Here is a 24169-nt window from a genome sequence, read left to right as displayed (position 1 = left end):
ACGTTTTTGTCCCCGGTATGTCACGCCGTTTTCTGCAGCTGCCGCCGTTTTGTCGTAGAGCAAATAATACAGGGAAACGTATGTGGCTGACCTACTCAAAATGGCTGCTGAGAAAAGTGACAAAACGGCCGGCGCAGTTTAACCTCTGGCGGTTAGAGCTTACCCAGTCTTTGATTGGTCAGTTTTCTAAACGAGCAAAGCACACCACCAATCAGATCTCTGATGGGTCAACTTGTTTTGGAACGCAAATCGAGGCTGGAACGCAGCCACGTGACCTGACCAAAGCTAGTGGTGCATTGAGCGGGAGAGGTAATCTGCAGGGTAGTGGAGGGGCTCATGGCTTCATAGACCTGTCCTGCAACTGGGCATCACCTTGTGTTGCGAGTTTGCAAGATCTCTGCTTGCTGTCGGTGAATAAGGACATTGTTTTTACATTCAGAGGCTGAAAACGTATCCATGTCTATTCCCATAGCTGGTGGTTTGTTACAATTGCATCCTCTATGTGAGCTAAACAGCCTGGATACGTTTTACCTGCACTGATACATTGTAGCGAATGGGGTAGGAGAGAGATTTGCGCTGCTGATCTGGTCTAGACAAGGTGAATAGCCCCCAGCTGTGGACCCTCTCCCTCTGTGTCATCAGCAAGCAGGGCTTACCCCAAATAATCAAACCTGTTAATGAGCCGCGCTCACATGAGTTTCCATAAGGTCCATTAACTGCAGCTTGCTGATGGTTTCCACACAGGGGGTTTATTAGTAACGTCTGGCGTCCTGGGAATTCTGGTGTCATGCCCCGCCCCCGCAGTCCCTGCACTAGGCATAACCCGCTGTGTCAGTTTTCCCTTTTAGAATCTGATTGGTCCTCCTCATTGTCTCGAGACCGACCCCTGCGCGCACGCTCTAACGCTTTCTTCTCCATTCTGGCAGATTTCGCAATATGGCTTCCGTGTCCGGCCTCTTCCAGTGCAGCAACCCAAAAAAGTGGCGTCAGGTCTCTGATATGTACTGGGAGGTTGTGGCCGCGAAAGGAGCAAAGCAGAAACAGTTTGTGGAGCTGGACAAATGGTGAGCGACAGAATGAGGGCCATGCAGGCGGCCATTATGAGGCGGTAAAGTCACCGCTACGTCCATTTCCACATCCTCTTCTTAACCCCTTCAGGACCAAGCCAATTGGATAGTGGCTGTACTCGGTACTGCCTCTCAGGTGCGCTCACTGGATCGATGAACGTGACGTCACTGACCTAGGTAGAGTCTGTGGCGCTCACCGTGGCCAGTTCAAACAGCCGATCCAGGTGGCGGACCCCCACGATCGGATATTAATGACCTATCCTGAGGAACACCTCCTTAAAGAGGTTGTGTTACCTCATACATTTGAGACATGTTACCAGGATACGTCCTCAATGTCTGATAGGTGCGGGTCCCACCTATCCTTAGAACGGAGCCCGCAAAGTGGGTGCACTGCGCATGTGAGGCCGCCCTCCATTAATTTCTATGGGTTGGCTTGGGTGTAATTACACCTGCTCACTGCTGCAGATGTGACGGCGAGCAGGTAAACAATGAAGAGGAGGCAGCGCTGGCACTGCGCGTGCCTTCTCTTCAAACAGCTGATTGGCGTGGGTGCCGGGCCCCCGCCGATCTGATATTGATGACCTATCCTGAGGGGCAGTCCGGGCACACAAGTGAACCAGCGGCAGGATGGGTCCGACAGGCTGTTCACCCACCGGAACAGCCTGCCGGACTCCCCTGCCGCTAGTGTGAAATTAGCCTTAGATTTTTTTTATTTTTTATTCCCGTTTGGGGGTCTCGATCCTGCAGTCACGTGTACAATACACTGCATTTCCTCTGTATTATGATGTTGCCCACATCCTTGCGGTCCTGACATGGCAGACCTGGGGGGGGAAGGGGCTCTGACAACTTCACTGGGAGTGATCGGTGGACAGCCCTTACAGCAGCCCCGGAGCCCGATCCATATATGTGACATACGTGGACATCGACAGACGCATAGGGTTAACTTTGTGCCATTCAACCTGCCGTCATTCTGTTTGCTGTGCGGCGGTGTAGGGTCTGTTGCTCCCTGTTGTCAGCCATTCTTTTATCGTAGGTACCAGGAGGAGCTGCCCGCACGCATGGCTGCTCGCCCGCAGAAGTCACTGACTCAGGAGGAGCTGGTGAAGCTCATGGAGTGGAAGTTAATGGTGAGTTATTGTAGATTTTCTCAATTTTCAGTCATGTCTATCTGTTCCTGGGAAAGCTGGGTGACAACCTCTATGGCGGATTGTACAGCTCCCGCAGGGGTTGTCGTCCAGTTTTCCCGGCCCCCTGAACTGTCTTGTTACTCAGTGATTCATCCCCAACCCTCGTTGCTGCCTGACTAGTCAAGGTTGCCATTCAGGAGCCTGGTTGATGACCTCTGTGGGAGCTTTTTTTTTTTTAAAGGAACTCCCCTTTAAGTGCAGGAGTTAAATTTTTTTGTTCAAACTGGGCAGAGAGGAAAGTTCCGACCGCGTCTGAAGCAAATGGTGTCATCTAACCCAGCGAGTACGGTAGAGAGCTGCAGCAGGAAAGCGTTCCAGCTCCTCCCCGATGTATCTGCCGCCATTGATGAGCTGTGCCAGCTGAAGGGCGTAGGACCTGCCACGGCCTCTGGTGAGTGTGAATTCACACCAAGTTGGCTCATAGCACGATGTAATGGATGCTTTCTGTGCTGAGCATCTTCTCCCCGTCTAGCGATCTTGTCGGCTGGTGCCCCCGACCTGGCAGCATTCATGGCAGATGAAGCAGTGGAGAGCGTGCCCGGCCTCACTCCTATACAGTACAATCTGAAACACTACATGAGGTACCTGGAGGAGCTGCAGAGGAAGGCTGAGGCCCTGAGCAAAGGTGAGGAGACGGCAGCAGGAGCTGCAGTGTAAAGCAAGGTGTCAGTCCAATGTGTACATTACTTATCCCGTACCAATTCTGAGTTACATCCTGTATTATACTCCACAGAATATCGGTATAAATTATCGGCTATCGGCCTTAAAGTTCACAGATTATTGGTATCGGCTCTAAAAAATCAATATCGGCCGATCCCTACACAGTAACTCCACCAGGAGAATAGGGAGTGCAGCTCTGGAGTATAATACAGGATGTAACTCGGGATCATGTTATTTCTCAGGACTGACAATATGACAACTTGTTTTCCAGCCTCACAGCAGGAGTGGACTCTTCACCAGGTGGAACTGTGCCTGTGGACCTGGAAAATAGCCCAAAAACTCTGCCCCGAGCTGCTGGATTCTCTGGAAGATGAGGAAGAAAAACCTACCAAGAGACTGAAGACACAACCATGAGATGTGGGCCGGGATGGAGAACACCCTCCATTATTATGTCCGCCAAGCCTTTTTTCTTCACTTGCCCCTTTAAGACCTGTTTCTATAATAGGGGCCCCTGCTGCATTAGCTGAACCTGCAGGCCCCGTCCTTTGCTGTATACCCATCATAATGGTCCTAAATGGTGTGCAGAGGAAAGCCTATAATGCACTTCACCCCATTTCCCGGCATTGTGAGAAATGTAGTGTGTACACGAAGCACAGTAAACTGATATTGGGAATGACGTGAGCTAACAGAAAAACAGCAGAACTACGCACGCAGCTCTGGAGGTGACGTTACTAAAAATGGCTTATTGGCAAAGTAACTCGCAGCACCAGGTCCGTCATGTACAGCATGATGATTTTATTCAGTCTTTTTTAAGCCATCGTTATTTTCCTTGTACAAAACATTGCGACACAATCTCCATCATAGAAAATTAAAGGGGTTCGTCCCTGACTCCTTCCCATGGGGTATATATAGGATTTTGGCACTTCAGACATGTGTCAAGGGTTAACCGCAAAACAACCGGTTAATATGGCGACACAATGCGACTCCTTAAATACTACCTCAATATATACTGCTCCAAATAATATAGATTTATCATTCATGTTTTATAATCATCCTGTTCTATATTGCTCTGATTTTTTATTTTTTTTATGTATTCACTGTTGACTCTTGAATAAATAATTTTCTTAAATACATATTTTTCTTAATCTTTATATATATATATTATCATTTTTGTAGAATTTTACTTTTGCACATAGTCATAGTGTTTGCTGCCATTTAATTTTGCCTGCACCGATTGGGATTTTACTAAAAATGGCTGCCACTACATTAGAACAGTTTTTTTCTTCAAAATGGCTGCCAGTTGCTCTTATTTCATGTCAAAATGCGTGCCACTTCCCCTTTGTTGCCTATAGCAACCAATCACAGCCCAGCTTTCCTTTGTGGAAAAATGAAACTTGGGCTGTGATTGGTTTCTATGGGTATCAAGGCAGTTTTTGAAATGAGGCTCAGTGTGTGTGTGTGTGTGTGTGTGTGTGTGTGTGTGTATATGTGTGTTTGTTTCAACCAACCAAAGCCCAGCTTACATTCCTAATGTGCTGTGGAAAAAATGAAACGCAGGCTCTGATTGGTTGGTGTGGGCAAGAAGGAGATTTGCCAAGAAAAAGATGTAGTCTGTTTTAAAATGGCCGTCTGTTAATCTTCTGAGGTGAAAAAAGTGCTGCCTATCACCTTCCTGTCCATAGAAAGATTGAAACGTAAGGAGAAGTCTGTATTTTAGGTCTCTCTTAAAACGTTATACAGCCTGTCTGTTTATAATGGTGCAGTATGTGGATTGACTGGAATATTTTTTAACATCTTCTAGGCCGGTACGAGATAAAATCCTAATGTGACAGGATTCAGATAGAGAATTGTTCTAAAAGCCAATTGACATTCATGTGTCTTCTATCAAAACATTAAGCAGTAAGTTGCCGACAGATTAGCGCCGTATTTCCTCTCGGCTGAGGAGATGTCATCAAATTGACTAAAACTGAGGCAACTGTGAGGAGCTACAAAATGCCAAAGGTGGGTTATCATCGGGCGCACGTTACTCCAGCTAAATGGCAGAAAAAATTACTTTGTTTTACTGTCTTTGCATCTTTTTCTCTAGTCACATCCAAAGCTGCTCTCAAAATTCTTCTGGTTGGCCTTGGAAGGAAACAGACGTTTAGTCGCCCCCTGGTGTCGGACTTGTGAGCTTTAGTCGCCCCCTGGTGTCGTCTGAGCTCCCACAATGCACTGCTTGCTGGTAAGAGGAAACCAGCTGGATTGTGAACGCAGCTTTGTATGTGAATGGATTACTCGAGATTTTTGGGGCTGCACGGCAGCAAAGTGGTGCAACCGGAAACTTTTGTGCGACTCTTTTAAAACTTAAAATACATCGAAATCACAGAAAAGTGGCGGGCTCGTCGCACGCGACTTGCATGGGAAAGTTGCGTGTGACTGATGACCTGCGACCAAAAATCCAACAGTGACTCCCATTGACCATTATTAGATGCGTTGTTGCTGCGTGAAATCCCGACCTTTATGTGGTGCATCACATGCCGCTACTTAGCCCCTGCCTAAAGAAAGGCGAAAACCCGTCGTGCATTATCGTTACCAACCCCACAAAGCCATTCATTATCTTCCATGTCGCTGTTAAAAATTGCGCTCCTGGGCCCAACCATAGTAAGTGGTTCATAATTATAAAAAATTTAAGGCATTTCAAATAAAAAAAAAAAATCCAAATAAATAGAACACTTCTCCTTTAAAGGCTACGGACACATTCTGGTCAAATTTTTAGGATTGCATTGTACTTATTTTTGGGGGAAAATAGCTATATTCGGTAGGTCTATATTACAAATGTTCAGCTGTTGTGAAATTGGTCTGTTTGCCAGCTGTCAGATTCTATTTTCTTTGAATCCTGTCATCTGATGGCTCATGTGTAGCTGTTATTTCTGAGCTCCTTACCGCATAAACAATTTAAGCCATAGTCATATCGGTTTGTAAACTAAAGCTCAATTTTTGTCAAAGTCAGGAGCTCAGAGATAAGAGCTACACTTGAGCTGTCAGATAACGGGATTAAAAAAAACTATTTGTAAACAGACTGATTTTTATCCCCCGTATCTCAGAATCGGCTGATCATTTTAGTAAATACCAATTAAAAAAAATAATAAGTAAATATGCAAACCTTAAAGAAATTGCCCCGAGGGTGTCTGTTCTGTTTTTGTTTCAGATATTGTAGCCCCCACTTTTGTCACCCCTTTTCCATCTTCCTGAACAGCATGCAGCGATACGAGAGGATTATTAAAAATCATTTTAGGGGTAAATTCTCTTTAAAAAAATGCCCGTCCATTTATTAGAAAAATATAGCTGCTTCCAGAAACAGTGCCACCCCTGTCCATGGGTTGTATCCGGTATAGCAGCTCAGCCCAGTTGAAATGAATGGGGCTGAGCTGCAATACCGCCCGCAGCTTGTGGACAGATGTGGCGGTGTTTTTGTAAGAAAGCAGCCATGCTTTTCTAATCCTCGACGACCCCATTATAGGGGGCGGCAAACTCAAAGCAGGCGCATTTATCATCCCCTATTGTAACTTCTTGGGAGGATTTTGCCACTTTTCCAAACAGTGGGTGAGTGTGTGCGGTTCGGAGCCTGGCACATTTTGCTGGTATAGAGAATACCTGAAATGTACACTGCTCCCTCGCTGGCATAGAGTTCAGTTCTTGCGCATAGATATGCCGCAGTTATTAACGGTGGAGCATCCGACCCCAGCTGGGGACCGGTTAAGACCAGCGTATAAGGCGCCAGTTTTAATGCCCCCCTTTAATTTCTAGTAACCTAGATCTACCTGCATTACTGCCATCCGCCACTAGTGGGCAGTGCGGTAGCATCAATAGTAACAGCGACCACCATCTTGGGTGAATTGCTGTCAGTCTGCGCTATGCGGCTATGATATCACAGTGTAGAAGTCACCCTGCAGTTCATAGCAGGAGATGAATATTTTGGGGGTCTCCCTGCCTGATGATAACCCACCTGCTGCAGCGAGAGAGAAAAAAATCGTATTATTAAAATAAATAAATCACCTGACCACATAAACATAGCAAACATCATCACATCACTCTGCTGTAGTGGACAGAGGCAAGAAGGTCGCGCTTCTCGCCCGTCCTCCTGCCCTCCTCTCGTCCGTCTCGCCGAAGGAGGCTTTGGCCATTGATCGACAAGCAGTTTTTTTTTGTTTTTTTTCCCCCGAATCAGCACCAGAATAAGTCCTTCGAGGGTGTGAGGCGTACAAGGTCGAAGGTCACGGAGGATGCGGGATCTGGACCCCGAGCAGGTCGTAAGCAAACACATTCCAGAAAATAGCAAAGGCCAAGAAGGTGGCGTAGCAAAGCAGGATCACCCACCAGCCGCACTGGTCCTGGAGGTTCTCCTCGTAACTGCGCAAGATGGTCAACCCCATGCTGACCCCGACCGCTGCGCCCGCCAGGTGCGCCATGAAACTGGGCTGGGGGCCGGCTGCTGGTAAAGGAGGGGAAAAACGAAGCCAAACCGCGCGGCCCACCTCCGAGCTCACTGTGGATACAGGAAACGGTGTCACACGTGGATTTAAAGAGGTTCTCCACCTTTAATGTATTTTTAGAAAAATCTGATTAATAATGGCAGATTGAGATGGGGGATGTCATGGTGGAATTTCTGCCTGGATGCTATTCCACTTCTCTACTGGGAGCATAGGGAACGGAGAGAGACTAGTTGCTATGTAAACACAGCCTGTAATCTAGGTGGTTGTTAGGCAGCATTTCCCTAGCAACCAGTCTAAAGGGGTTGTGTCACTTCAGCAATTGGCATTTATCATGTAGAGAAAGTTAAAGGGGTTTTCCGAGATTTTGATACTGATGACATGCTCTGGATAGGTCACCAGTATCTGATCAGGGGGGGGTCCGGCACCTGGGCCCCCCGCCGATCAGATGTTTGAGAAGGCACTGGGTCCCTGTGAGCGCTGCGGTCTTCTCCAAGCACATTGTGGTCATGCTTGGTATCGCGTTCAGCTCTGTTCAAGTGAATGGGGCTGAACGCAATACCAAGTAAATCCACTGTACGGCACTGTGCTCACAGGCGCGCTGGTGCCTTCTCAAACAGCTGAGCGGTGGGGGTCCCGGGTGTTGGACCCCCACTGATCAGTATCAAAATCTCGGGAAAACCCCTTTAATACAAGCCACTTACTAAGGTATTGTGATTCTCCATATTGCCTCCTTTGCCGGCTTCATTCATTTTTCCATCACATTATACACGGCTCGTTTCCATGGTAACAGACCACCCTGCAATCCAGCAGTGGTGCTCGTGCTTACACACTATAGGAAAAAATGGTGGCCGGGACAGTGGGAGCACACATAGGCTGGTGCTTTTTTTTATAGTGTGCAAGCATGACCACCGCTGATGGATTGCAGGGTGGTCGTAACCATGGAAACGAGCAGTACCTTCAGTAAATGCCATTTGCTGAAGCGACACAACCCCTTTAAGGCAAATGAGAGGCACAGAGGGGGGTAAAAGCGCTTTGTAGTCACCAAACCAGACAACCCTTAGGAACGCGCTGTAAAACGCTCAGGTGTGAACCCAGCCTTACTGCTATTTTTAAAAAAAAGTATCGATGGAGTATCCCTTTATATGGCATGATGCACAGTGCTGTTGGTGTTTACTGGAATGTTTAATACTCACTGCAAACCAAGGCAAGAACCATTCGGAGGACCTTGTACGGGCAGCGCATCCCAGCCCAGTTCTGGCAGGAGAAAAAAAGAGATGTTATTGGCTGAGTATACAGTGCCGCCATCATAGACTCAATGTGACTGTTGGGCCGCGGTGCCATGCAAATCGCCAAGCGATCATGTTCACTATGTGGCATGGCTGTACATTCCCGCGTGGCCCTCGTCTGGTACGTCGGCTGTTCATGTGAGAGCCAAAAAATGTTCGACCCTAAAGTCTTCCCAGAAAATAAATCTTAAAGGGGTTGTCCCATGAAATAATATCCTACCTATCTCAAACCAGCATCTGGATCTGAATGCTTTTGTAATTGCATGTTATTAAAAATTTATCAGCACCACTGTTATTCGGTAAAATGTACAGCGCCACCTGCTGTTTGTTCTTTTCTTTACTTCTCTGCCCACATTGCTGAGGTGGTCGCACACGCTCAGTTCCTTCCTTTAACTGCCACCAGATGTATCTACTGTTAGAAGCTGAGACAGTTACAGGAAGAGAGCTGCAGCAGAAATGACTCGCCCCCTGAGCTGTGATAGGGAGAGAGCTGCAGCAGAAATGACTCGCCCCCTGAGCTGTGATAGTGAGAGAGCTGCAGCAGAAAGGACTCGCCCCCTGAGCTGTTATAGTGAGAGAGCTGCAGCAGAAATGACTCGCCCCCTGAGCTGTGATAGGGAGAGAGCTGCAGCAGAAATGACTCGCCCCCTGAGCTGTGATAGTGAGAGAGCTGCAGCAGAAAGGACTCGCCCCCTGAGCTGTGATAGTGAGAGAGCTGCAGCAGAAATGACTCGCCCCCTGAGCTGTTATAGTGAGAGAGCTGCAGCAGAAATGACTCGCCCCCTGAGCTGTGATAGTGAGAGAGCTGCAGCAGAAATGACTCGCCCCCTGAGCTGTTATAGTGAGAGAGCTGCAGCAGAAATGACTCTCTCCTGAGCTGTGATAGGGAGAGAACTGCAGCAGAAAGGACACGTCCTCTGGGCTGTCAGTTTGAAATAAATCTAGCAGATCAACTAAACCAATGAATAGGGATATCTCTGGATCCATGTGAAGTACGGGGCAGGTTCTGGCTTCATTAGAAAGAGACTCATGTAGTATATGACATCTGATATATATATTTTTTTTACATTCCTGATGGAATAACCTAGTTAATGAAACACAAATATTTACTAATCAAAATGCCCCCGAATCCTGGCGTACGTGTGCCACAGTTACTGTTTTAGACATTTTTTGCACCTTCAATAAGGGGCGTGGCTTAAGAAGGGAAAAAAGCCCACCAATGGCTGGTGTTAAAGTAGAGATAAGTGTCCACCAGGCCTCATGCACAAGGCCGTATCCGAGCCGCATTTTCAGGCCGTATCCGAGCCGCATTTTTTGGTGGATTGCATCAGGACCCATTCATTCATATGGGGCCACACAAAAAATGCAGACAAGCACAAGTATGTCACCTGTGTGCTGTCATCATCCGTGTGCTATAGAACTACAAGTAACAGCACACTCTTCTATCAAATGCACAAAGATATAAGTAAACAATGAATGCAAAATACACTGCTTGGTTGCTGTACCCACTGTTAGAAAAAATAGAAGCTCTATGCGCATATTATTGATCAAAAATATGTCGGGCCCATCTACTGTCGGCAAGGTGGCTTCCATCAGACGGGGCCCACTCTAACACATGCCTCTCCTGGGCGAAGAGCCTACAACCTGGGCAAAGTAGGACCCAGCTATAAGCTACATGCCTCTAGGGCTTTCAGCCAAGACAGCGTGCACCTGCGTTCTCATACCTATACATTATGGAGGTGCTGGTTCATTTGTTTTCCTCTTCCTTTTCTAATACCGCTGGGGGGTGGCGCCCCCTGTTGGTGATTTTGAACCGTGCACCACCGCCCATTTACCGGGTGCTTTTAGTTAGCAGGATTACATAGCTGTAGTCTACTTTGCACATATTGTAGGCTGTTAGCCCAGGAGAGGCCTCTTTCACACGAGCGTGACGGATTAGGTCCGGATGCGTTCAGTGAAACTCGCACCATTTTGCAAGTTCTGTTTTGTCTGCGATTGGGTTCATTTGTTCAGTTTTTTCCACGCGGGTGCAATGCGTTTTTCATGCGCGTGAAAAAATACTGAAGGTTTACAAACATCTCTTAGCAACCATCAGTGAAAAACGCACTGTATCCGCACTTGCTTGCGGATGCAATGCGTTTTTCACCGAAGCCCCATTCACTTCTATATGGGGCCAGGGCTGCTTGAAAAACGCAGAATATAGAACATGCTGAGATTTTCACGCAACGCAGAACTGATGTACACAGACACATTGAAATGAATGGGTCAGGATTCAGTGCGGGTGCTCTGCGTTCACGTCACGCATTGCACCTTTCACTCGTGTGAAAGGGACCTTAGAGTAGGCCCCGTCTGTTGGAAGCCACCTTGTTAATCAATAATATGAGTATAGCAACCAAGCAGTGTATTTTGCATTCATTGTTTACCTATATCTTTGTGCATTTGATAGAGAAGTGTGCTGTTACTTGTAGTTCTATTGTATTGTGTTTCAGCCAAGGTAGCAGGCACCTTAGGGTGGCCAGACGTCCGTTTTTAGGCCTCACAGTCTGATTTACCAGCTCCTGCGTAGGGGCCTGGACGGACACAGGGATGTCCACCCTTTTAGTAGCTCACACTCAGACAGCAGCACTGCGCTGTCTAAGCCTGAGCTGCAGCAACTGACTGAGGCTTCTCTCACCCCCAGTCAGTCACTAGAGCCGCCTACATGGCTGCCTGAGGGCGAGAGAAGCACCCCAGCTCACCTTCCATTCTCATCCCGACGTTTTTACCCCTGCCCGCAATTTGGGGGGGGGGGGGGGGCGGCTTTCTGAGGTGAAGCCAGTGGCCACCCTAGGGCACCTGAGTTCTCATATCTATACATTATGGAGGTGCCGGTTCGTTTATTATTTTTTCTCTTCATTTATTTTTTTTGTATCCATGTGCTGTCCGCGTCCGTGTGCATCCCTGCAGCCGCTCCGCATATTATACAGCATGTCCTGTTCTTGTCTAGTTTACTAACAAGAATAGGCATTTCTACAAAGAAGCTGCGTCATGTGCACGCCCATTATCTGCGGTTTATGGACCGTAAAACACACACGGTCGTGTGCATCTAACCTTAGACAGGATTAGTAAATGTGCCCCAGTGCAGCAGTTTTTCCTGGAGTTACCCTTTAAGTTAATTGAAGAGCCACTGACCCCTCCAAGCAGGAGGAGTGGTCCCTTCCATTTCGGGATTAGAGCCACAGTTTGCATCTCATCACACAGCGCTATAACATGTCAGAAGATAATTTTAAGCTGCACTCGCATTTTTTAGTTCAATTTAGGTCAGTGTGTTGTTGCTATGGCGACAGTGACTAGGCCACAGTAACCTGCTATCCTTACGTGTCCTGCTATTAGGCCGTCTTATTACTGACAGCGCAGTGGTAGCTCTCGAGAAGACGGACAGCCTTCCAGTAATGAGCTAGCCTCGTCCCGTATGCCTGAAGTCCCGAGCCCTGTCATATAATAATCCTGAGGCGGTGGAAGCCTCGGCGGTGCTCTGCACTGTGTCAGTTCCGTTCATAACCCCACGTCTCCCCCTGGCAAGCTGTCACCTAACCTCATGTCACGCCGGGGACACAAGCAGCCAGGGGGCGAGTCCTTTTTTATTCCGCTATCATAAATATACTCATTATTTGACAAGAACGTGGCTATGTTTATGGAGGCCGCCCATTAGGCAGAGTGCAGCGCACTGATTTGCCCCCAGGCCCCCGATTCAGTCTGATTATTGGGGATTTCTTAGGATTGGAGACTGGCGACCATTTTGTTTGACCATCTTAAAAACTCTGGTATAAATCCAGAATCTGGTTGGAGACATTTCTGGGACTGAATATAACTTACCATAACAACATTAGCGAGGTGGGCAGAACACAGCGCATACACACCACCCGAACCGCCAACTAAGGGCGCCCTCATGTCTGTGACTGATACAGCAAGGGATCCTGGGAGAGAAGGCAAGGTAATGTTACAGGGCATATATTCTTCAGCGCAGGGGACAGTATTATAGTACAGTGAAATTTCCGCAGAAAACCTATGTATTTTCTGTGGCTGATTCTATGGAACCTGTCTATAAAGAGTCACAGCAGTATTATAGTAGTTATATTCTTGTACATAGGAGCAGTATTATAGTAGTTATATTCTTGTACATTGGAGGCAGTATTATAGTAGTTATATTCTTGTACATAGGAGGCAGTATTATAGTAGTTATAGTCTTGTACATAGGAGCAGTATTATAGTAGTTATATTCTTGTACATAGGAGCAGTATTATAGTAGTTATATTCTTGTACATAGGAGCAGTATTATAGTAGTTATATTCTTGTACATAGGAGCAGTATTATAGTAGTTATATTCTTGTACATAGTAGGCAGTATTATAGTAGTTACAGACGTGGACAAAATTGTTGGTACCCTTTGGTCAATGAAAGAAAAAGTCACAATGGTCACAGAAATAACTTTAATCTGACAAAAGTAATAATAAATTAAAATTCTATAAATGTTAACCAATGAAAGTCAGACATTGTTTTTCAACCATGCTTCAACAGAATTATGTAAAAAAATAAACTCATGAAACAGGCATGGACAAAAATGATGGTACCCCTAGAAAACACAGAACATAATGTGACCAAAGGGACATGTTAATTCAAGGTGTGTCCACTAATTAGCATCACAGGTGTCTACAACCTTGTAATCAGCCATTGGGCCTATATATATGGCTCCAGGTAATCACTGTGTTGTTTGGTGATATGGTGTGTACCACACTCGACATGGACCAGAGGAAGCAAAGGAAAGAGCTGTCTCAAGAGATCAGAAAGAAAATTATAGACAAGCATGTTAAAGGTAAAGGCTATAAGACCATCTCCAAGCAACTAGATGTTCCTGTGAGTACAGTTGCACATATTATTCATAAGTTTAAGATCCATGGGACTGTAGCCAACCTCCCTGGACGTGGCCGCAGGAGGAAAATTGATGACAAATCTAAGAGACGGATAATCCGAATGGTAACAAAAGAGCCTAGAAAGACTTCTAAAGAGATTCAAGGTGAACTTCATGCTCAAGGAACATCAGTGTCAGATCGCACCATCCGTCGTTGTTTGAGCCAAAGTGGACTACATGGGAGACGACCAAGGAGGACACCATTGTTGAAAACGAATCATAAAAAAGCAAGACTGGAATATGCCAAACTACATGTTGACAAGCCACAAAGCTTCTGGGAGAATGTCCTGTGGACAGATGAGACAAAAATCGAAGTTTTTGCCAAGGCACATCAGCTGTATGTTCACAGACGAAAAAATGAAGCATATCAAGAAAAGAACACTGTCCCTACTGTGAAACATGGAGGAGGCTCTGTTATGTTCTGGGGCTGCTTTGCTGCGTCTGGCACAGGGTGTCTTGAATCTGTGCAGGGTACAATGAAATCTCAAGACTATCAAGGAATTCTAGAGAGAAATGTACTAGCCAGTGTCAGAAAGCTTGGTCTCAGTCGCAGGTCATGGGTCTTGCAACAGGACAATGACCCAAAACACACCGCTAAAAACACCCAAGAATGGCTAAGAGGAAAAAATTGGACTATTCTAAAGTGGCCTTCTATGAGCCCTGACCTCAATCCTATTGAGCATCTTTGGAAGGAGCTGAAACATGCAGTCTGGAAAAGGCACCCTTCAAACCGGACACAACTGGAGCAGTTTGCTCATGAGGAGTGGGCCAAAATACCTGCTGAGAGGTGCAGATGTCTCATTGACAGTTACAGGAAGCGTTTGATTGCAGTGATTGCCTCAAAAGGTTGCGCAACAAAATATTAAGTTAGGGGTACCATCATTTTTGTCCATGCCTGTTTCATGAGTTTATTTTTTTACATAATTCTGTTGAAGCATGGTTGAAAAACAATGTCTGACTTTCATTGGTTAACATTTATAGAATTTTAATTTATTATTACTTTTGTCAGATTAAAGTTATTTCTGTGACCATTGTGACTTTTTCTTTCATTGACCAAAGGGTACCAACAATTTTGTCCACGTCTGTATATTCCTGTACATAGGAGCAGTATTATAGTAGTTATATTCTTGTACATAGGAGGCAGTATTATAGTAGTTATATTCTTGTACATAGGAGCAGTATTATAGTAGTTATATTCTTGTACATAGGAGCAGTATTATAGTAGTTATATTCTTGTACATAGGAGGCAGTATTATAGTAGTTATATTCCTGTACATAGGAGCAGTATTATAGTAGTTACATAGGAGACAGTATTATAATGGTTATATTCCTGTACATAGGAGACAGTATTATAATGGTTATATTCTTGTACATAGGAGCAGTATTATAGTAGTTATATTCTTGTACATAGGAGGCAGTATTATAGTAGTTATATTCTTGTACATAGGAGGCAGTATTATAGTGGTTATATTATTGTACATAGGAGCAGTATTATAGTAGTTATATTCTTGTACATAGGAGCAGTATTATAGTAGTTATATTCTTGTACATAGGAGGCAGTATTATAGTGGTTATATTCTTGCACATAGGAGCAGTATTATAGTAGTTATATTCTTGTACATAGGAGGCAGTATTATAGTGGTTATATTCTTGTACATAGGAGCAGTATTATAGTAGTTACATAGGAGACAGTATTATAATGGTTATATTCCTGTACATAGGAGACAGTATTATAATGGTTATATTATTGTACATAGGAGCAGTATTATAGTAGTTATATTCTTGTACATAGGAGCAGTATTATAGTAGTTATATTCTTGTACATAGGAGGCAGTATTATAGTAGTTATAATCTTGTACATAGGAGAAGTATTATAGTAGTTATATTCTTGTACATAGGAGCAGTATTATAGTAGTTATATTCTTGTACATAGGAGCAGTATTATAGTAGTTTTATTCTTGTACATAGGAGCAGTATTATAGTAGTTATATTCTTGTACATAGGAGACAGTATTATAATGGTTATATTCCTGTACATAGGAGACAGTATTATAATAGTTATATTCTTGTACATAGGAGGCAGTATTATAGTGGTTATATTATTGTACATAGGAGGCAGTATTATAGTGGTTATATTCTTGTACATAGGAGCAGTATTATAGTAGTTATATTCTTGTACATAGGAGGAAGTATTATAGTGGTTATATTCTTGCACATATAGGCAGTATTATAGTAGTTATATTCTTGTACATTGGGGCACTAATATAGTAGTTATATTCTTGTACATAGGGGGCAGTATTATAGTAGTTATATTCTTGTACATAGGGGGCAGTATTACAGTAGTTATATTCTTGTACATAGGGGGCAGTATTATAGTAGTTATATTCTTGTACATAGGAGGCAGTATTATAGTAGTTATATTCTTGTACATAGGAGACAGTATTATAGTAGTTATATTCTTGGACATAGGAGCAGTATTATAGTAGTTATATCCTTGTACATAGGAGCAGTATTATAGTAGTTATATTCTTGTACATAGGAGGCAGTATTACATAGGTTAGTACTGGTGCTGTTAACCTATTTGTCCTAGTTTGTTAGAACAACAGTGGAATTTCTTGCAATGTGACAACCATTCTTTGGGGCAGAAATGTTCTCAGAACAGTTGTCACTCTCCTTTCTTCAGGGTGACAGTGTGCTTTTCCTGGGTGACTATTAAGATTAAATCTGAGCCTCGTCCACTGTATTATGTTATTAACGATAGTGACTTGAATCATCCTAAAGACCTTGTATGTCTCTACTACGTCATATAGTTGGTAAATCACAGACCTACCTGCCAGCACCCCGGCCAGATACAGGAAACTTATCCTCAGCACCCCGTGCACCATCTCTAAGGGGACGCCAATCATTAGCTGCAGGAGGGTGTTAAAACCGAGCTGCTCCAAACTGTAAGAACAAACAGGGCAAATGTCAGCTAAAGATAAGAGATCACCTATAGAGAGAGGATCAGGGAGAGATCGGACGGTATATGATGAACACCCCTAACAGCGTATGACCATCAGGAGTCTCTGTTACAGTCAATGAAGAGAATTAGTCCACGACTCACAATTGTTTGCAAAAGAAACAACACATCGGTGCACGCAAAATAAGCATATTCATGCAAAAAAAATTAAATGCGGACAGGTAAACATAAATAATTTGATCTACTTTAGTCCATTGAATCCATATTTCAGCATATTAGCGGCCCGATCCAGCTTACAGGGAAATATCACAAATGTAGCTGTGAGCAATCATATTACTGCTGCCATATCTGGCCATAGATGGGAGGTTCTGTTACAATGTAATATCTGGTCGCCACAGCAATACCGCAACTGTACCGCTACTCTGACCCAGAAAATGCGGCAAGAGTGGTGGTCATGTCAGAGAAAAGTGAAGAAAAGATGGTCAGAAAGTAGCATATCACCGCAAAGCATCATGGTCTGGAGTTTCAAGCACTAGGGGCGGAGCTAATCATGGTAGAAATTTAAATATTAATTCCCACTCACAATAATCCCTCCCCAAACTAGAATTAGCTGCCGTGATTGGACACAATTCCCAGCAATGCGTCAAGAAAAGCGGAGCAGTTACCCATAGTAACCAATCAGGTTGCTGCTTTCAAAGACCTCAAGAGCTGGAATCTGATTGGTTGTTATGGGCAACACCTCCATGTTTCCCTTGCACTCATTTTGATAAATCTCTTGTTGCAGCAGTGGTCGGGGCCTGGCTCACCTACCTCAGAGTTCCAGCTCCCAGCAGTGCACACCTACCTTTCACTCTCCGTACCCTCCCGACGGGCCCAGCCGCCGAAGCAGCTCTGTCCCTCCAGCCAGCCTCTCCCAATCTGTCCTCAGGGCACGCTCCCTTTAGCTTTTAAAGGGCCAGTGCGCATGCCCTAATCAGTGGAGTAACTAGAAATAAATGGACCCTGAAGCAAATTTTTGAGCAGGGCATCCCCAGCAACTTCTTTGCAACCCCATCCTCACGTGCAACCCCCACTCCTGCGGCTAGTCAAGATCTCTCTCTCAGGCCAGGCCCAGCAGCCGCTCCATCCGTTTCCGACACGTATATACTGTATGTCATGTCACGGTATACGGTATGTCATTGTATAATACTGTTAATGGGGCCCTGACAATAAAATATTTTAGTCATCCTCCTGGGTGGGTTCTTTTCTGAGTTTGGAACCCATAGCAGCTGTTTCCACTATAGCTTTGCCCCTGGCCCTAATCTTCACCTGCTCCGCCCTCTACAGGTTTGCCTGAGCCGGCTGACCCCTGTGCATCAGTCATCCAGAGACTACTCCAGGAGGTAGTGGCCTGGTGGTTCCCCTGCAGTGAGGTCCAGATCCCTGTACAGCGGTTTGCCAGGATATCGCCCTTAGAAGTAACCCAAAGTCAAATCTGTTGATTAACAAAGTACGTGTCCATCCACTGCCGTAACATCTCTTAACCCTTACTAAAACTGCATACATTGCAAGGCACGCTAGACGCCAAATCATGGCCGCCATACGCCAAACCTTTACAGCAAAAGATGGCGCAGATCTTTAATACATTTAGTGTTATTACCCTGCCGCTTTATCTCAACACTTGTTTCCTGTTACCTACAATATTGAATATTCTAGAATGTTCTGTGACATTGCGGTCCATCGTCGGGATAAAGGCGCCACTTCTTTGGACATAAAATACTCCAAGCCGCGAGTCGGCGATTTTACCCTCGGTCACGGAAACGTCCATTAAGCCTCTATTTATACTTGTTTGATCCTCTGTGAGCTGCGGACGATTTTGCTGTATGAGACCACTTAGGGTCCAGGAGTTTCGTCACGGCGCGCGCCAGTAAAATGTGTCTCAGCGTCGCCAGTGAGCGTCAGCGTAAAGCCTATTTCCTGGCCCCGAGCCCAGAACAATTGTCACCGCTGTTCCCTCAGAAACGTCTATTCACTTTGGCATGTGGTCGTATTTCTAAAATAAGCCGGCTTTATTTGCATTAAATACAAGATGTGACAAATCGCTTTCGACGCCAATAGCGGCTTCGGAGGCGGCAAAGGAATAACCAGCAAACTACATGCAATTTAAAGAGATGCTCCACCCACGACTAATACTGGCTGAGTAATCTGCAGGTATAAAATCTGGCAGCATTGCTATGCATCTTCTGTATCGCTTCCTCCGTTTACCAGTTCACTTTGTAGAAATAAGATTGTTATGATCTGGAAACCATCAGCAAGCTGCCATTGACAGATCTTTATTTTATTATTATTATGTGGCTCTGCTCTGTTATTACCTGCCATGAACTGGCTGTTGATCTGATTGTCTTATTAAGGCCTCTTTCACACTACCGTTTTTTTTTTCCGTTTTGCGGTCCGTTTTTTGCGTTCCGTATACGGTCCGTATACGGAACCATTCATTTCAATGGTTCCGCAAAAAAACGGAATGTGTTCCGTATGCATTCCGTTTCCGTATTTCCCTTTTTCCGTTCCGTTGAAAAGATAGAACATGTCCTATATTTGGCCGCAAATCACGGTCCGTGGCTCCATTCAAGTCAATGGGTCCGCAAAAAAACCGGAACACATACGGAAATGCATCCGTATGTCTTCCGTATCCGTTCCGTTTTTTGCGGAACCATCTATTGAAAATGTTATGCCCAGCCCAATTTTTTCTATGTAATTACTGTATACTGTATATGCCATACGGAAAAACGGAACGGAACAACGGAACGGAAACGGAACCACAACGGAAGCAAAAAAACGGAACAACGGATCCGTGAAAAACGGAACGCAAAACACTGAATTCAACATACTGTAGTGTGAAAGAGGCCTAAAGGAGTTTTCTGGAATTTTGATATTGATGGCCTATCTTCAGGATCTGCTCGGTGGGGACCCCCACCGATCAGCTGTTGAGAAGGCACCAGCGCTCCTGTGAGCACCGCGGCCTTCTCCGTGCTCACCAAGCACATTGCCGTACAGTGCTCGGTATCGCGATCAGTCCCAAAGAAGTGAATGGAGCTGAGCGCGATACCAAGCACAGCCACTATACAATGTACGGCGCTGTGAGCAGGGTGAAGGCCGCAGCGCTCACAGGAACGCCAGTGCCTTCTTAAATAGCGGTGGTCCTGGGTGTCGGACCCCCACCGATCAGATACCGATGACCTATACTAGGGTCAAAAATTCCAGAAAACCCCATTAGTATCTCAGTGCTTCCTGCAGCCCAGCTCATGGACGTCTACACCGCCAACTCGGGCAGCAAGGATGCATTTGTTAAAGGGGTTGTCCGGAATTTGAAAAAAAAAAATGGCTGCTCTCTTCCAAAAACAGAGACATACCAAAGCACAGGTTGCGTGTGGCAGTGCAGCTCTGCCCCATCCAAGGGCACAGTTCATGGACAGGTGTAGCGCTGTCTGTGGAAGAAAGCTGCCATGTTTTTCTAGTCGTGGACAACCCCTTCAGTATGACTAGTTTTGGATGTTTATGCGCTATAAAGCATCAGGCACTATTCATGCTTGAAGCCGGCTTGTCCTGTGAAATCACACAAGGAGCTTGTTGACTGTTTCCACAGAGAAAAAGCGTAAAAAAGAGAACTTTAAAAAGAAGCTGCACGTTACATTATTGCACACAAAGCATATTTGGTGCAGGGAATCTGACGACGACTTATGTACAGATTTTTATGAGGATTTTCCCACAGATTTCTGTGAAGCGTGAAATCCGCTGCATAAATTGACCTGCTGAAATATGTCCCAAATATACCTCAGTGTGTGGGATCTTCCTCGTACAATACCAAGTGGAGCTTAAAGGGGATGTCTAATTAGAACAAGTCACAGGGCAAGTGATAAGTCTTTGATATGCAGGAGTCCCGTTTTAATGGAGCGGTGGACATGTATGAGACTGGAGACTGGTGTGGACCCCAGCGGCCTAACCCCTGCCCATCAGATGCTTATCCACTATCCCAAGTTGTTGTAATGAAACAACCCCTTTAAGGGCAGATTTCTATGCTGCAGTGATTTATACATTATTAACTCCCATGAAAAATATTCTGCCCTCTTTAAGCCAGCTCCTGGATCTGAATATTTTTGTACTTGCATGGTCCACCTCGCTGTGGTGGATGCATGTGCGCAGCTCCATCCTGCAACTGCCTCCTAGGGAGAGGGTTGCAGCAGAAAGGACATGCCCCCATAAGCTGCAGCAGAAAGAACGTGTCCCCATAAGCTGCAGCAGAAAGGACGTGCCCCATAAGCTGCAGCAGAAAGGGCGTGCCCCCATTAGCTGCAGCAGAAAGGACGTGTCCCCATAAGATGCAGCAGAAAGGACGTGTCCCCATAAGATGCAGCAGAAAGGAAGCGCCCCCATAAGCTGCAGCAGAAAGGATGTGCCCGCATGAGCTGCAGCAGAAAGGACGTGCCCCCATAAGCTGCAGCAGAAAGGATGTGCCCCCATAAGATGCAGCAGAAAAGAAGTGCCCCCATAAGCTGCAGCAGAAAGGACGTGCCCCCATAAGCTGCAGCAGAAAGGACGTGCCCCCATAAGCTGCAGCAGAAAGGACGTGCCCTTTACGGGCAGATTTCTATGCTGCAGTGATTTATACATTATTAACTCCCATGAAAAATATTCTGCCCTCTTTAAGCCAGCTCCTGGATCTGAATATTTTTGTACTTGCATGGTCCACCTCGCTGTGGTGGATGCATGTGCGCAGCTCCATCCTGCAACTGCCTCCTAGGGAGAGGGTTGCAGCAGAAAGGACATGCCCCCATAAGCTGCAGCAGAAAGGACGTGTCCCCATAAGCTGCAGCAGAAAGGACGTGCCCCATAAGCTGCAGCAGAAAGGGCGTGCCCCCATTAGCTGCAGCAGAAAGGACGTGTCCCCATAAGATGCAGCAGAAAGGAAGCGCCCCCATAAGCTGCAGCAGAAAGGAGGTGCCCGCATGAGCTGCAGCAGAAAGGACGTGCCCCCATAAGCTGCAGCAGAAAGGATGTGCCCCCATAAGATGCAGCAGAAAAGAAGTGCCCCCATAAGCTGCAGCAGAAAGGACGTGCCCCCATAAGCTGCAGCAGAAAGGACGTGCCCCCATAAGCTGCAGCAGAAAGGACGTGCCCCCATAAGCTGCAGCAGAAAGGAGGTGCCCGCATGAGCTGCAGCAGAAAGGATGTGCCCCTATAAGCTGCAGCAGCAAAGACGTGCCCCCACGAGCTGCCATCTTGATATAAATCTAGCAGAGCATTGGATGAGGAGATCTCTGGATCCATGTGAGGTACAGGGCTGGTTCTAGCTTTGTTAGAAAGACATTGTCATGTACTACACGATGTTTGATTATCATTTAATCATGGATAACCCCATTAAAGAGAAATTCCACCTTTACTAGAAAATGGTATCCTGGTAACAAGCAGGAGATAGCTTTACAGGGCGCCCTCTAGTGGTGAACGCAGCAGGTGCCCTGTCCAGGCTGGAGATCTATGGATTCAACTGGAACCCAATGCAGAAGCCTAAATATGTGCGTGTATAAATGTGTGATAATGGATAACCGGGTCAGTACCAGCGCTGACGGTGATACTGCTAGAACAGCACCAGGCTGCAGGCCCCCCAGAGATGAGGAGGAACCACTGCGAAGCCTGTAATTAGGATGTCACCGCTATGCTCTTGTGTTACCATGACAACCAGCACTGCGGCCTTGGGATCAATGCACAGAATAGGCCTGGAGTGGTTCAATAAAGCAGAAGAGAATGATGGGAGCGAACGGGAAGCACAAAGCCACGGCCTGACGGGCAATGTATGACACGCTGATGGTGTCTCCATTACTGCTACCTCAAGGTCGGACCCAGCTTTTCCAGGATCCTGAACGGCCAATCAAATAGGGCCCTGCTCCCCAACCACCTGCCGCTTTTCTTCTGGCTGAGGCTAGGTGACTAAGAGAAGTATTGTCATAGAAACCATCAGCAAGCAGGCTAGATCCTATGGATGCTTACCACGTCTCTGTCCTACTAAGTGCTCCTCTCTTATTCACGTCCATTACAGATACAAAAGTATTCACGCCTTCCAGCATGAAGAACTTAGACTCCATTCACACGTCCGCAAAATGGGTCCGCATCCGTTCCGCAATTTTGCGGAACGGGTGCGGGCCCATTCATTCTCTATGGGGACGTAATGGATGCGGACAGCACACAGTGTGCTGTCTGCATCCGCAATTGCGGAGCGCAGCCCTGATCTTCGGGTCCGCAGCTCCGCAAAAGATAGAACATGTCCTATTCTTGTCCACAGCTGCGGACAAGAATAGGCATTTCTTTAGGGGTGCCGGGCGGGTGTGTTGTGGATCCGCAATTTGCGGGTCCGCAACACACCACGGACGTGTGAATGGTGCCTTAAGGGGGACCCTACTCTGTGTCAGGCAGCTAAAAACAGGGTGGTTGGTGGCAGATTTCCCATGTCACATTCTTCATAGAATAGAAAAATCCATCAAAACAGTCTGAATAAAAGCTCTCGAGTACCTGGTTACCATGGAAACTCAGAAATCACATGAAAAAATATCTCCTGTATCTGCGAGCATTTATTTAACACCATATCTCCGCCTAATGAAACCTCCATCCTTCACCTAAACCCGCAAGAGAGGAACATGCACAGATACTCTTCAGTCCAGCGTGTTTTCATGTGACCTGCCTGTTTCCTATAATCGTTTGTAAAGCAGTATGGAAACCATCAACAAGGAGAGAAACTGCCACTAACAAACTGTCTTTATCAATATTTGTAACTTTGGCCATAGTGTGGGGAAAAAAACTGCTCTCCGCTGTGATAACTGCGCCATCGGGGGTTTAGAGGTGGGCCAGCGAGTGTTAATCGTCTGAGCCGCAGGTTATAAAGGGTTTATTGTGCCAATGAGACCCTCAGTCCATCCAAAACAATATACCCCTGGGGAAGTAAAGCACCAGAGATGTATAAGAATAAAATGGGATCCGTCAACAGCAGCTTGTTGATTGTTTCCAATTGCAGAATGTATCTTACAAAGATGGTGGATGTTACATCTACTTTCCCTTTAAAGAATCTTCCAGGCTAGAGGTTATACAGGTTCCATCACTATAAAAGTTGTCATTTTTGCAGCGCCCCCTACCCTACCTTTAGGGCAGTGATGGCTAACCCCTGGCATTCCAGCTGTAGTGAAACTACAACTCCCAGCATGCTCCATTCATTTCTATGGAGTTCTGAGAACAGCCAAGTAAGTGTACATCTTGGGAGTTGTAGTTTTACCACAGCTGGAGTGCCGGAGGTTCGCCATCACAGGCCTAGGGCATTGCCCCACATCACAAGCCACATACCATTGGTACAGATGAGGTTGACACTTACCCAACATGCATGAACATATAGGTTAGGAAGCGCCAAGCTTTTGCCCGATGTCCCGGGTGGTACACGAGGGGGCTCTTCATGTACTCGGGGTGGTAGGTCTGTAATACCCACTTGTTCAGTTTGACTCCATAACACAGGAATGCGATGATCTAGAGTGGATGAGACAGGCCTGAGAACAGCAGAAGAAGGACAGCGGGGT

At 45.9% G+C, this 24169-nt stretch overlaps 2 protein-coding genes across 2 annotated transcripts in view; one reads left to right on the top strand and one right to left on the bottom strand.

The window, feature by feature from the left end:
* The first annotated feature begins 243 nt into the window (after positions 1 to 243).
* Positions 244 to 6208, top strand: LOC122944863. The gene is made up of 6 exons (XM_044303556.1): positions 244 to 309; positions 927 to 1064; positions 2101 to 2194; positions 2486 to 2645; positions 2727 to 2879; positions 3186 to 6208. The coding sequence occupies exons 2-6, from the start codon at positions 937 to 939 to the stop codon at positions 3326 to 3328; spliced, it is 678 nt and encodes a 225-aa protein (XP_044159491.1). The 5' UTR covers positions 244 to 309; positions 927 to 936; the 3' UTR covers positions 3329 to 6208.
* A 921-nt stretch (positions 6209 to 7129) lies between these two features.
* The window catches only part of RHBDL1 (rhomboid like 1), a 37857-nt gene continuing 20817 nt past the window's right edge, over positions 7130 to 24169 (bottom strand). The window contains exons 4-8 of the mRNA XM_044303555.1: positions 23971 to 24119; positions 16452 to 16564; positions 12531 to 12631; positions 8583 to 8643; positions 7130 to 7442 (exon numbers count right to left, since the gene is read on the bottom strand). Coding sequence (XP_044159490.1) covers positions 7171 to 7442; positions 8583 to 8643; positions 12531 to 12631; positions 16452 to 16564; positions 23971 to 24119 — 696 coding nt within the window. The 3' untranslated portion in view covers positions 7130 to 7170. The remainder of the gene's footprint in view (positions 7443 to 8582; positions 8644 to 12530; positions 12632 to 16451; positions 16565 to 23970; positions 24120 to 24169) is intronic.

The sequence above is a fragment of the Bufo gargarizans genome, chromosome 8, assembly GCF_014858855.1.
Source record: "Bufo gargarizans isolate SCDJY-AF-19 chromosome 8, ASM1485885v1, whole genome shotgun sequence".
NCBI lineage: Eukaryota > Metazoa > Chordata > Amphibia > Anura > Bufonidae > Bufo > Bufo gargarizans.
The sequence above is the reverse complement of the archived record's forward strand: the minus strand, read 5'-3'. Positions and strand labels throughout refer to the sequence as shown.

Bases quoted from the DNA above. Each gene is read 5' to 3' on its own strand.
- LOC122944863 (XM_044303556.1), top strand. From the start codon at position 937: ATGGCTTCCGTGTCCGGCCTCTTCCAGTGCAGCAACCCAAAAAAGTGG. The intron at 2,646-2,726 runs GTGAGTGTGAAT...CTCCCCGTCTAG, and splicing joins AGGACCTGCCACGGCCTCTG to CGATCTTGTCGGCTGGTGCC. The intron at 2,880-3,185 runs GTGAGGAGACGG...CTTGTTTTCCAG, and splicing joins GGCTGAGGCCCTGAGCAAAG to CCTCACAGCAGGAGTGGACT.